The sequence below is a fragment of the Diplotaxodon limnothrissa genome, linkage group LG4, assembly GCF_057381915.1.
Source record: "Diplotaxodon limnothrissa isolate DT_005_m linkage group LG4, D_limnothrissa_male_GT1.1, whole genome shotgun sequence".
Classification (NCBI taxonomy): Eukaryota; Metazoa; Chordata; class Actinopteri; order Cichliformes; family Cichlidae; genus Diplotaxodon; species Diplotaxodon limnothrissa.
In genome coordinates this window covers 10,186,770-10,198,488 of record NC_140599.1, presented here as the reverse complement: position 1 = coordinate 10,198,488, position 11,719 = coordinate 10,186,770, and the positions used below count along the sequence as shown (strand labels likewise).

Below are 11,719 nucleotides of genomic sequence, written 5' to 3'. Positions count from 1 at the left end.
TACCCGCATGTTTAACAACTCAACTTTAAACCATCCAGTTGGTCTGATCCTTATAAGGTAGAAATACACTGCTATAAATATTTTTTCCCCCATATTTCAAATAAAAACAAACCTCTAGTGGACTGCTGAAACTTATATACAGTTAATTTTTAATTTCTAAAGACAATAACAGCCCTTAGTCACAGCTGGTGTCATTTCTACTAGCTGACAGGAGCCATTGTCATGGAGCATTGATGGTTTTGAACTGGATGCAGTTCTAGTGCAGTAGCTATGTGTGGCGAGAGAAAGAGAGGAGACAGAGGCTTGCAGACAGGATGATCCGACATTCACACCGTCCAGCAGAAGATGACCAGGCAGACAGACTCTCTGGGGCAGACCAGGCTGTGTGTATGTATAAATAGCTATTAATCGGGCCTGGGTGTCAGATTAGTTCCCATAACCTTTTGCTCAGCACACACTTGTTATGGGAGTATGGGTCAGCTCTGTCCAGGGGATGTCCTTTGTGGTACATTTGCTTCTATCATTCAGCCGATGAACATTCATCAATGTGTTTATAAGACTGGAACTAATGGACTAATATAGCATACATTAAGTTTTCTTCCATTTCTCCTTTAATTTGCTCATTGAGAACTTTTGCTTTCTCGTGTTTCAGATTTTTAAATATGTGCGTGCCTCTGCTTGAGGATAACCAAATCAGAAAAAACAACCAGTGCCTCTGTGCTGGATGCTTCTGGGGTATATAAAGAAGCTATGTACTTTTCGTTGGTGTCCGTCGCCCCCTCATTTCTCTGCACCACCACTGATGTACTCTAAGTAGGCTGGAAGCATTTCCTGAGTAATCTAGGAGGTCTATATCACATGAAAATGAGAGGAGGATGTTGGGTAGCGTGATGTACGCAAGGCCAGAATTCGGCTTCAGTTTGTAGGTTACGGTCAGAGGGAGGAGGTGGAGATTTTGTGGGATCATGTGGGATCAGAAACGCGGGATGGTGAGAAACAGTGTGTCAGTGATTCAGTGATACAGCTTTCCTCAGAATTAGGAGGAAAGGGGGCCAGGGTGAGGAACTGTCAGAAAGCAGTGAACACACAAAGAGGGTGGAGAATATTTTAAAACACTGATAAGTAAGAGTAAAATGTTTCAGGTCACTTTACAATCTAGTCCGGTTCTTTAGCCAAATAAAAAGAAAGCACAAACATTGCTTCTTGGTGAACAGCCTAAAGCCCGGTGTCAAAGCTGCCCACTCATCTTCACTTCATGTTCATGAGACATATACAGTTCTGAAGCAGACAGACTCCTCATCTGCAAAAGGATGAACACCGTTGGCACAGACTTAAACAGCCCTGAAGTGCTTTACACATTTCAGCGTTTCATAAGTTGGTAATTATTTGTTTTGTGTTCCATTGTGTGCCAAACTGAGCTGACATTTAGTTATGAGGCATTAGCCTTTTTCTTTTGTATCTGAATTTCTTTAGAAAACACAAAGAGAAAAACACAGTGCAACTCTAGAAGACCGAAAAATAAATTTTTCATGTTTCCAAATTATTTCTTGCCAACTGTGAAACAGAAGTGGGAATCAGAGCTATTTTTTGCAGGGTACATTTGCTCACTCATTTTTTTATTGTTAAAAAATATCATATAATAGTTTAGTAATCTTTTTTTTTCATCTTGAGTTTTATTGAAAGCTTTTATGGGGTTTTTGTGATATCAGTGGTACAGTCATGTGAAAACAAAAGCTTTCACAGGACTAGGTGAAAAAAAGTAGGTGAAAAACTAAGTGTACACTTGCTGCTTCTATAGGAATTAAGAGGTTAAGCAGCAGCCAGGAGGTGCTAATCAAATCCACTTGATTCACTGATCATCCAAAAGTGGGAGTACCTCTACAAAAGCAGAGGTTTTGGGAGTTTGCTGAGCATTCAGGTGTGTTAACTTGCAACTATGCAACTATCTTTGCAGGAGTGGACATTCAACACAAAGTCAGACAATACAAGGTTCAGAGATGCTGCAGAAACCCACGAGCACCACAAACTCCACAGCCCTCAGTTAGCATGTTAAATGTTAAAGTTCATCACGATGCAAAACACTAAAAAACTTGCTGCAAGGAGAAAGCTTCTTCTCACTAAAAAGAACATGTCAGTACAGCTCAGGTTTGCACAGCAACATTTAAATAAGCCATGAGACTTCTAGAACAATGTCTTTAGGACAGACAACACCGAATTGGAGATGTTTTCCCACAATGAACAGCACCATGTTTAATTAATATCAGCACAGACCCCCTCAAACCATCAAACACCGTGGTAGTGGTGGTGGTGGTGATAGAGGGATGTTCATATGGGCTTGTTTTTCATTCGTAGCATCTGGGTGCCCTGGAATCATGGAGTTGACCATAAACTTCTCAGAATATGTAATAAATATTGTCTAATGTGAATCCATCTGTCCAATGCATGTATTTGTACACTAGCTTTTAAATGGGTAAGTCATATGATTTATTATTATAGATCCACTGGTGAAGTTAATAAAAGACAACAAGCAAAATAATGCAGTTTGTTTGGAAAACACATTTCAGACAACCAGGAGATTCATTCAAACAAATTAAAAGGAAAACCATTTTAAATAACACCATTAAATACATTTAATTATCCTATAGAGAAGGCGTGGCTCATTAATTTTCCCCAAGGAAACACAATTATGGCCTAATTGGAGCATCTATTCTTACCAGCAGCACTTTATAAAGAGACAAAATTAGTCCTGAGCAACTAAACTGAGTTTAGTTTGTTGGAGCAGCCCTCCACAACAGTGCCAGTTTCTCATCTGGTAATTTTAATTCCCCACCTATGCTTTAGAGCAGGAATATCAGAATGATTTTACAATGGGCTACATACAGCCCGGTTTGATCTTAAGTGGGCCAGATCAGCGAAACTCCCTTTCCTGCAAGTGTAAATAAGTTTAACCAATCCATGAGATATCCTAATATAAGAAATAAATTTTAACAATGCATCTCAGTTTTTCCCAGCGATAAAGAAATGCTGCCGAACTCACTGCCCAAAAGAACAAAAAACAAAAAACAAATCTCCGGAAAGTTGTACAGTAGATAATGAAAAAAAAAACCTGTACTTTTTCATATAATTGTTTATGTATTACTTAATTAATTACTGTGTTTTAGTATGAATGACCATGAAGGAGGTTATTCTGTAGGAAAAGCTGTAACAGTTAATAACAGACAGTAAGTCCCAAATTTGCCCTCCTTCACATTTTCCAAAGCTGGGCACCAGTGTCTGACACTCCTGCTCTCGAGGGACCATTTCCAATAACGAAACACCATATAGATAGGTAGATAAGTAGTTTGTCGCCATCTGCTGTGAAATCAGTGCATTGCAGGATGTCTTCCATCAAGTTCGCCATAGAAAGTCGGTCATTACCGGGAACAACCTTCAAAATAAAAATAGTTATGGATAGTGAAAGAGCTAATAATCACCCAGAAGTCAGAAGTCAGTGTGTTGAACTTAGTATTGAAAAGAAAAAAAATCAGTAAATGTACTAAAGAGTGTTTTCTACAGTCATTGGGCTAAACTCTCAACGAGCATGCGCTTTAACCAGCACAAGGTTTTACTTTGAAAGTCGTAAGCCGGAAACATATATATTTAGCTCTGTAATGAATCTATGACGGCGAAGAGCTGAGCTATCAGCCACGTCACCTCCTCGGAAGCGGTTTTCCTGTCTGTCCACGGCACACACGGATCTGTAAGCGGAATCCACGGAGTCTGTGTCTAGCGTCACGCGCACAGAGAGTGAGCCGTCCGACCGTGACCGCGCAGCTTGTCGCCTCTCTGCCCACGCCAGCACAGCACCCCTTTGGCGTTTTATGAGCAGCGACTGCCTCCTGAGGACGTGCAAGGCCCGTGAGGAGTTGCATTAAGGTTTTTTGCTGGAGCATAAACACCATGAATATCTTCCGTCTGGCGGGTGACGTGTCACACTTGGTGGCTATCATCATCCTGTTGCTGAAGATATGGAGGTCCAAGTCGTGTGCTGGTAGGTTGACACTAGCAACACAGTGTGGGTGCTGTGCGATCATATCAGTGCATTTGGGCTGTTATGATTTTTCATCCGCGCTAAAGACGTATGCGTGTGGCTGTGGTGCACAAAAACAGCTGTGACACAATGAAACTTCTCTTATCTGCTGTGTGCATTAAGGATGGCATTTGCATGGCGCTGATTGTCCTGCGCCAGTGGAAGCTACGTGGCAATGATAACAAAGTTAAGAGCAGCCTGCTCGACCAATCATACAGCTTTGTTTAAAGTGAGAGAGCTGCACAGCTGAGTTGCAGAAGAAAGAAGGAAAAAAAGGAAACGTTTAACTTCTCTGTTTCATCCTCTCACTTTTAATTTCTCTCATTTTATTTCCATTACAGGCATCTCTGGGAAGTCTCAGGTGCTGTTTGCGATTGTCTTCACCACCAGGTATCTCGACCTGTTCACGGTCTACATTTCTGCTTACAACACGGTCATGAAGGTAAGTTTGTAGGTCACACCCACACACAGTCACACACACATTTCCCTGTCAGATTACCTTTGAGCTGAATGACCGCCATAAGTTAGAGTCATTCATTTCTTGTACCAGCTGTGATCTCTGTGTGTTCACTAACACACACACACACACACACACATATATATATATATATATATATATATATATATATATATATATATATATATATATATATATATATATATATATATATATATATATAATAAACACAAAGCAGGGATGTTAGCAAAATAAGCAAAAGCATCTTGTAGTGTTTCACAGTGTCTTCAATTAAGTTCACTTTTCCTGATCAGTGTTTGGCTCCGCCCTCAGGTGGTGTTCCTGGCTTTGTCCTATGCTACGGTGTACTTGATCTACATGCGCTTCAGGAACACGTACGACTCTGAGAACGACACTTTCCGCGTGGAGTTCCTGCTGGTCCCAGTCACCGGGCTGTCCTTCCTGGAGAACTATGCTTTCACCCCAATGGAGGTAAAGGTGTCTGTCAGAAATGTAGAGCTCCCTCAATTAAAAACAGCTTTAAAATTAACACGCACCCCTTTGCCTCCAGATCCTGTGGACCTTCTCCATCTTTCTGGAAGCAGTGGCCATAATGCCACAGCTCTTCATGATCACCAAGACCGGCGAGGCGGAGTCCATCACCACCCACTACCTGTTCTTCCTCGGCCTTTACAGAGCCCTCTACATCGCCAACTGGGTGTGGCGCTATCACACAGAGGGCTTCTTCGACCAGATCGCGGTGGTGTCCGGCGTCGTGCAGACCATCTTCTACTGCGATTTCTTCTACCTCTACGTCACAAAAGGTGAGTAAGAACACGATCATTCGCTGCTACGCTACAGGGCCGAGTCTAGGTGTGATCCATTTACGTTGGCAGGATGCCACGCCAGAATTATGTTTGAGTAATCATCCGATATTTGCAGCGTTATTATTAGGGTTATCGGCCTTGCCTGTTTTACTGCACTTTCTGTTCTGATGATATAAAACAGCATGCAGAAGTAATTTGCAATGAAATCTAGCACACAGCTATGCTCTGTGACTGAAAGAGAGCTTCTGCTCAGATTGTTTACCTGTCGAGGGAGGATATGTATCCTTAATGCCAGCTGCTGTAGGTTGCTCTAAAGTGTTTGCTCACCTGCTAAACAAAGGAGTGGGGGAAGCTAAAAAACACTCCCTCACCCTCGCTGTGTTCTCACTTTTTTCTTTCTCGTCCGTCTTCCTTCAGTGCTTCGGGGAAGAGGAAAGATGACCCTGCCGATGCCGGTTTAAAACGGACCCCTCCACCACAGCCCTCCACCCTTCTGTGCCTGCCACGTATCGGCATCTGAGAGTAGATCCTTCAGCTGTATTTGTACTTAATGATATAACTGGTCTGTGATTGTAGTTTAGACCATTTTTTTCTTTCTTCTTTTTTTGTCTGATCGGTTCTTTGGGTTTAAGTCTGTACATTTGCAGGAGTTTACATGGTTGTTTTATTAGTCCATAAGATGCAGGTGCGACACTGGAAGTGTGTCCCTAATATGCACCAGGCAAGTGAGCAACAGCAGTACAGAAACAGTATTTGTGCACGCTTGTGGGTTTTTTGTTTTTTGTTTTTCTTTGGAAGCTGAGGGTGACTGTGACTCTGGAGGTGCTTACATTTACATCCTGAACAATCAAGAGTATTTTGAGCACAAAAATGTAGCTGCAATGTTTTTTGTACAGCACTCAGGTGGACTACACGTAGTTCTCTTTCAGTATAAATCCTTCACATTTCACATAGTCTTTAAAAATATGGTAGTGTTTGTACATTTGTGCTCCCCGATCTTTTTACGGCGTGTTGTCCTTTTTCACTCTGTGCTGTTAGACACTCCCTGAATAGGTCACTGCGTTGTATGCAAACCATTTCCTTTCCTCACTGCCAGCTGCAAACTGATGAATCCCTTCGTCATCTTTTGTGTGTCAGTGCATTTGTACAGAAGAGAATAAAGGGCTAAAATATGTTGTCACTTGTTATATGAAGCCAAAGACGGATAAGGTAACTGCTGCAATGTTTTAAACAGTTCTTCTTATTTTTAAATCTTCCTGTGTTGTTACCTTAACCAAATCACGCCATTGTGTCGGGGGTGGAAATGATGGGAAAATTGTTTTTTAATGTATTGTATCTGTGTAGCGAACTAACCTATTTTTGACAAATACAAATGTGTGAAGTCATAATAAGATGAACTGGACTTTTTTTTTTTTGTGACTTTATTGTGCTGTGAGTTCGTATTTCACAGTATAGTCTAAGAGTGCGTGTGTGGTGCGCTTGTGGTGTTGAACAATGGAAACACAATCATAGTTAAGTGATGCATCTGTAGGTTCTCATTCATCCAGGTCATGGTGGAGCTTGAGAAAATGGCAGCTTGGCTTTTTTAGGTCTTTGAAGATGCTTCGCCTCTCATCCAGGAGGCTTTTTCATCCCTAGAGCACCTGGTGGATGGTCTCGGGCTATAAACCACTGGTAGGGATTTGACCCCTTCTCTAGAGAAACATCTTGGATGAGAAGCGAAACGTCTTCAAAACCTAAAGAAGTCCAGCTGGCCTTACATCAAGTGACTTGTCCTCACCACGTGGGTTTCGTTGTGTCCTGTCTCTTTGATTTACCTTTCAGCGCAGTAAAGTTTTTCTGTGTTTGTATAGCACCTTGCTTCCTTCTCTCACGGCCCCTCCCACTGCTTTCGCAGCCGACCTGACAGAGAGCGGAGACGCAGCCAGAGCTGCCACTTTCTCCACCACCTTCGCCTTCTTCACAGCTTTCCCTTTCCCCTTGTCCTTTCCCATGATCCCTGCCCCCTCCGCAGCACCTTTCCCCAGGGCGGTCACCAGCTCGCACCAGAAAAGCCTCTCCGCTCTCTTCCGGGCCTCCTCTTCCTCCCTTCTCCTCTCCTCATCCTCCCACTTCTTTTCCAATCTTGGCAGCCGCCCCTCTGTGACCTCAGCCTCTGTCTGAATAGACTCCACCACGTGCCCAGCTTCACCCAGAATCCTCTCATGTGCCTCCCTTATGGCACCTTCAGCCTCCTTCAGCATCTCATCGCTGTAGCAACCGCCTCCATTCTTAGCCACAATTTGGTCCACCTTCTCCAAAAGTTGCATGACTTGATGTGAACATTCATCTGTTTCCTCCTGCCTGCTGTTATCAAAGACGTGATATCCTCCATAGCAGCTGCTGACAAACTCAGACAGCTCCTGGCTCTCCTCTAGAAAGTCCTCGATGCGTTTCCCCTTCAGCTGGTCACCACAGGTGAACAGCACCATCGTAAACCTCATTACTCCAGGCCCTAATCTAGCTTTGATCCACTCAAAGGCCTCCCTCTCCTCATGGGTGAACCTGCCGAGCTGCAGTGTCACCAAGAAGGCGTGGGGTCCCGGAGAAGAGAAACCAACACACTGTCCCACCTCTGCCATAACCTCCTGAGAAGACAGGTGTGTGTGGAAGAGCCCGGGAGTGTCAATGACGGAGATACTCCGCCTTCCCACTATCCCGCTCTGTTTCTTGCATCGTGCGGTTACAGAACAGGGGGACACGTCCACCAGGAACGCAGACCTTCCCAGGATGGTGTTGCCAGAGGAGCTTCTGCCTGTCCCGGTCCGGCCCAGCAGAACGATCCTCAGAGATTCAGCCTCTGATGTGGGGGCTGATGCTTCACTGACTGCCAAACAGAGAGTCATGTGTGTGTCATAATTACCTTTGACATTAATATAATGCATGCACATCCAGGCAACATATATAATATTAAATCATGTAGGCACATTTACATTTCAAAGGGTAAGTGATTTGATCGTTCACAGCTTGCTAATCCAAAGTAATGCAACACAAGTGTAATGGGCATACCTTCATGTGACGCAGCACTTTCAGATGACGACATTCTGATGGAGAAACTGTAGTGAAGCCTTCAAAATGTTTTTTTAAAAATAGCTGAAATCCTGGAGAGAGACAGAGACTGGCTGTTTCTGAGATACGCTCGTATTTCTAGATCATTTGACCGCAGAGTGCTTCAATGCAGCTGCAATCTGTGGTGGAGCAGAGAGGCGCTGCTTGCACACTAGTGATGGGTCGTTCGCGAACGAAATGGCTCTTAGAGCCGACTCTTTGACGTGAACGACGCGAGCCGGCTCCTTATCGCGAGCCGTCACGTGGGTTTTTTTTTTTTCTTTCTTTCTCTCAGCCTCTCTCTCGCACTTTTTTTCCGCTTCACTCTGCACGCGAGCCTTGTGCTTTACGCTGGGCAGAGGGGGGAGGGGCGGTAGTTACACTCAGTAGCACAGGAACAGAGCCAGAGAGAGAGAAAGAGAGGCAGGGACAACAACATTAGAAAGGTATAGTAATCATCCACAACTATTTTCGGTTGCAGATGATAAAGGATTGAGAAAGTTTATTCATGCAGGTCCATATGACAGAGAATATGCATGTTCTTTTAGTTTTCATATTATAATTTATATTTAATTGTGTTGTGGTTTGCAGTGTTTTGTGTTCTTTTCACTTTAAATTTGTGAAAGGAAAAAGCTGAAAATTTAAATAGTTAAAACTTGAAATGTGAATAGTTGATTTTTGTATTATATGATTTATTTATTACATTTTATGTGGAGTGAATAAATAAAAGTATATTTACGGTGGCCCCTAGAGACAAAGCACATACAAACTTCAAATCACGTACGAACTCTGAAGCATGTACAAACTCCAAAACACGTAAAAACACGTACAAACTCCAAAACACGTAAAAACTCCAAAACACGTAAAAACACGTACAAACTCCGAAGCACGTAAAAACTCAGAAGCACATAAAAACTCAAAACACGTACAAAAGACAACAGAAGTGCTCCAGGATGCTGGGCGCAGTGTTGATCCTTTGTTATCGTGTGGCTACACAAGCCAGCAAGTACCAACGACCGGATTTGGTGTGTGGTAGTAACAGGTAAATGAACTTTTTTTAAAATTATTTGAATATATATATGAGTGCCTGTGTATAAATACACAAACAATACACACATGCTTTCAATTGTGTAATTTAAGTGATCTAGTAGCTCTGCTTTGGAAGTTCAGTTCATGCTAGAAATGTGTTTTGGAGTTTGTACGTGTTTTGTCTCTAGGGGCCACCGCATATATTTATATATAAACATATATAAATAAAACCACTTGTTTTTACGTTAGTAATTCCTTTTGTGCATAATTTTATATTATTGTTAATAATAAATTAATTAAAGCAACAAAACAACCTGAAGAGCCGGTTCGGAGCCGAAAGAGCCGGCTCTTTTTAGTGAGCCGAACCGAAAGAGCCGGATCTCTAAAAAGAGCCGGAAATCCCATCACTATTGCACACTGCCACCCTGACGCACAGTGTAACCAAACCCACAAAAAATGATAACACGAGGGATACGTGTTAGCTTGCAGTGAAAACTGCAGAAAAGTGTTATTAACGGAGCTCTGTGATAATACAATGGCCAACACGAGTGAGAAATAATAATTCGATCTTTTGATACAAATTTAATAATAATAATAATAATGGATTGGATTTATATAGCGCTTTTCAAGGCACCCAAAGTGCTTTACAATGCCACTATTCATTCACTCTCGCATTCATACACTGGTGGAGGCAAGCTACGGTTGTAGCCACAGCTGCCCTGGGGCAGACTGACAGAAGCGAGGCTGCCATTTCGCGCCATCGGCCCCTCTGGCCAGCACCAGTAGGCAAGTAGGGTAAAGTATCTTGCCCAAGGACACAACGACCAGGACAGAGAGCCCAGGGATCGAACCGGCGACCTTCCGGTTACAGATACGCTTCCCAACCCCCTGAGCCACGGTCGCCCGCTGTTGTTTCAAACTGTGACCACTAGATGGCAGTGAATCCTCACATAATGAACGCATCAACGTCAATTTCACCAAAAAGACAGAAATACTATTTCCGTCTATTAACAATTATTAGAATATCCTAACGTAACGAAACTAACAAAAAGCCTTTAGTTCTTCAGTTCAGGGCTAATGGTGTTTTAAGTTATCCTCACCAGTCTCCAGACCAAAGTCACACTTTTGGCAGACTCCAAACATTTTTATTAATAATAGAAACATTAAAGAAAAATGTTAAAACTGGGAGAATTAACCATATTAAGAAAAATATTAGCTCATTTTGAGTTTGGTGGCAGCAACATGTCTCAAAAAAATTGGGACAGGGCCATGTTCCTTATCGTGTAGCATTTCAGCACTAGTCTGTAAACATCTGGAAAGTGAGGAGACCAGCTGTTTCCCCCTTTTTGTCTGATATGTGATTCTAGCTGTTCTACAGTCCTGGGTCTTCTTTGTCATATGTTTTGTTTCATCAGCATGTTCAGCGCCCGAGTCTTCTTTTACAAAGATGTTATAATAGATGCAGTATGTAGTTTAGGATTGTCCATATGCAAGGCCTTCCCAACAAAACATGTCATCTGGATGGGACCATAGGGTGCTTTTACAGATGTGCAAGCTGATGTACCATGATACAATCAGAGATGCAGGCTTTGAACTGAGTGCTGATGACAAGTAGGATGGTCCTTTCTTTTCAGTCCAGATGTGGTAGTCCATGTTCACCAAAAAAATTTTAATTTTGTTTTTTCTGACTGCAGAACAGTTTTTTTCACTTTGCCTCAGTCTGTTTTAGATCTTTGGCCCCAAGAAGACAGTGTTTCTGAATCATGTTCACATATGGCTTCTTCTTTTAATAAAGTAACCTGCATTAGTGGATGCCATGATGAACTATGTTCACAGACTTCTGTGAACTTCAGACTTCTGGACACGTCTCTGAGCTCATGCAGTGATTTCCATGACAGAAACATCCCTGTTTCTAATGCAGTGCTGCCCGAGGGTCCAAAGATCACAGAGATCTTCTACTGATTCTCAGCCTTGTCCCTTGAGCAGATTTTTCTCCAGATTCTCTGAAACTTTCTATTTTATGTGCTGTTATTATGAGAACATTCAGAGTTTTCACAGTTTTACACTGAGGAACATTATTCTGAAATTATTCGAACCTCTGCCCCCCAAAGGTGCTCTTAGATGCGAAATGCTCCTCCAGCTGTTTCTTACTATGACTTCATTTTCCAGTCTTTTGTTGCCTCTGCCCAACTTTTTGCTACGTATTGCTGCCACCAAATTCAAAAGTGCCACACTTTTTTCTGAAAATGC

General features: G+C 42.5%; 2 protein-coding genes across 3 annotated transcripts; one reads left to right on the top strand and one right to left on the bottom strand.

The window, feature by feature from the left end:
• Positions 1 to 3,669: 3,669 nt before the first annotated feature.
• On the top strand, positions 3,670 to 6,696 carry kdelr3 (KDEL endoplasmic reticulum protein retention receptor 3). 2 transcript variants are annotated; one of them, XR_014906155.1, is made up of 6 exons: positions 3,670 to 4,030; positions 4,411 to 4,511; positions 4,860 to 5,018; positions 5,098 to 5,350; positions 5,771 to 5,875; positions 6,157 to 6,696. XR_014906155.1 is itself a non-coding variant. In XM_085352128.1 (5 exons), exons 1-5 carry the CDS (start codon positions 3,940 to 3,942, stop codon positions 5,812 to 5,814), a joined length of 648 nt encoding a protein of 215 aa, XP_085208254.1. In that variant the 5' UTR covers positions 3,670 to 3,939; the 3' UTR covers positions 5,815 to 6,696. The 2 variants fall into 2 exon arrangements, 1 of the variants encoding a protein (XP_085208254.1); XM_085352128.1 differs by having other exon boundaries at positions 5,771 to 6,696.
• Positions 6,697 to 7,173: 477 nt separating this feature from the next.
• Positions 7,174 to 8,450, bottom strand: LOC146633293 (GTPase IMAP family member 7). Its single transcript, XM_085352127.1, has 2 exons — positions 8,402 to 8,450; positions 7,174 to 8,219 (listed from the first exon to the last, which is right to left on the bottom strand). Exons 1-2 carry the CDS (start codon positions 8,433 to 8,435, stop codon positions 7,174 to 7,176), a joined length of 1,080 nt encoding a protein of 359 aa, XP_085208253.1. The 5' UTR covers positions 8,436 to 8,450.
• Positions 8,451 to 11,719: the final 3,269 nt, after the last annotated feature.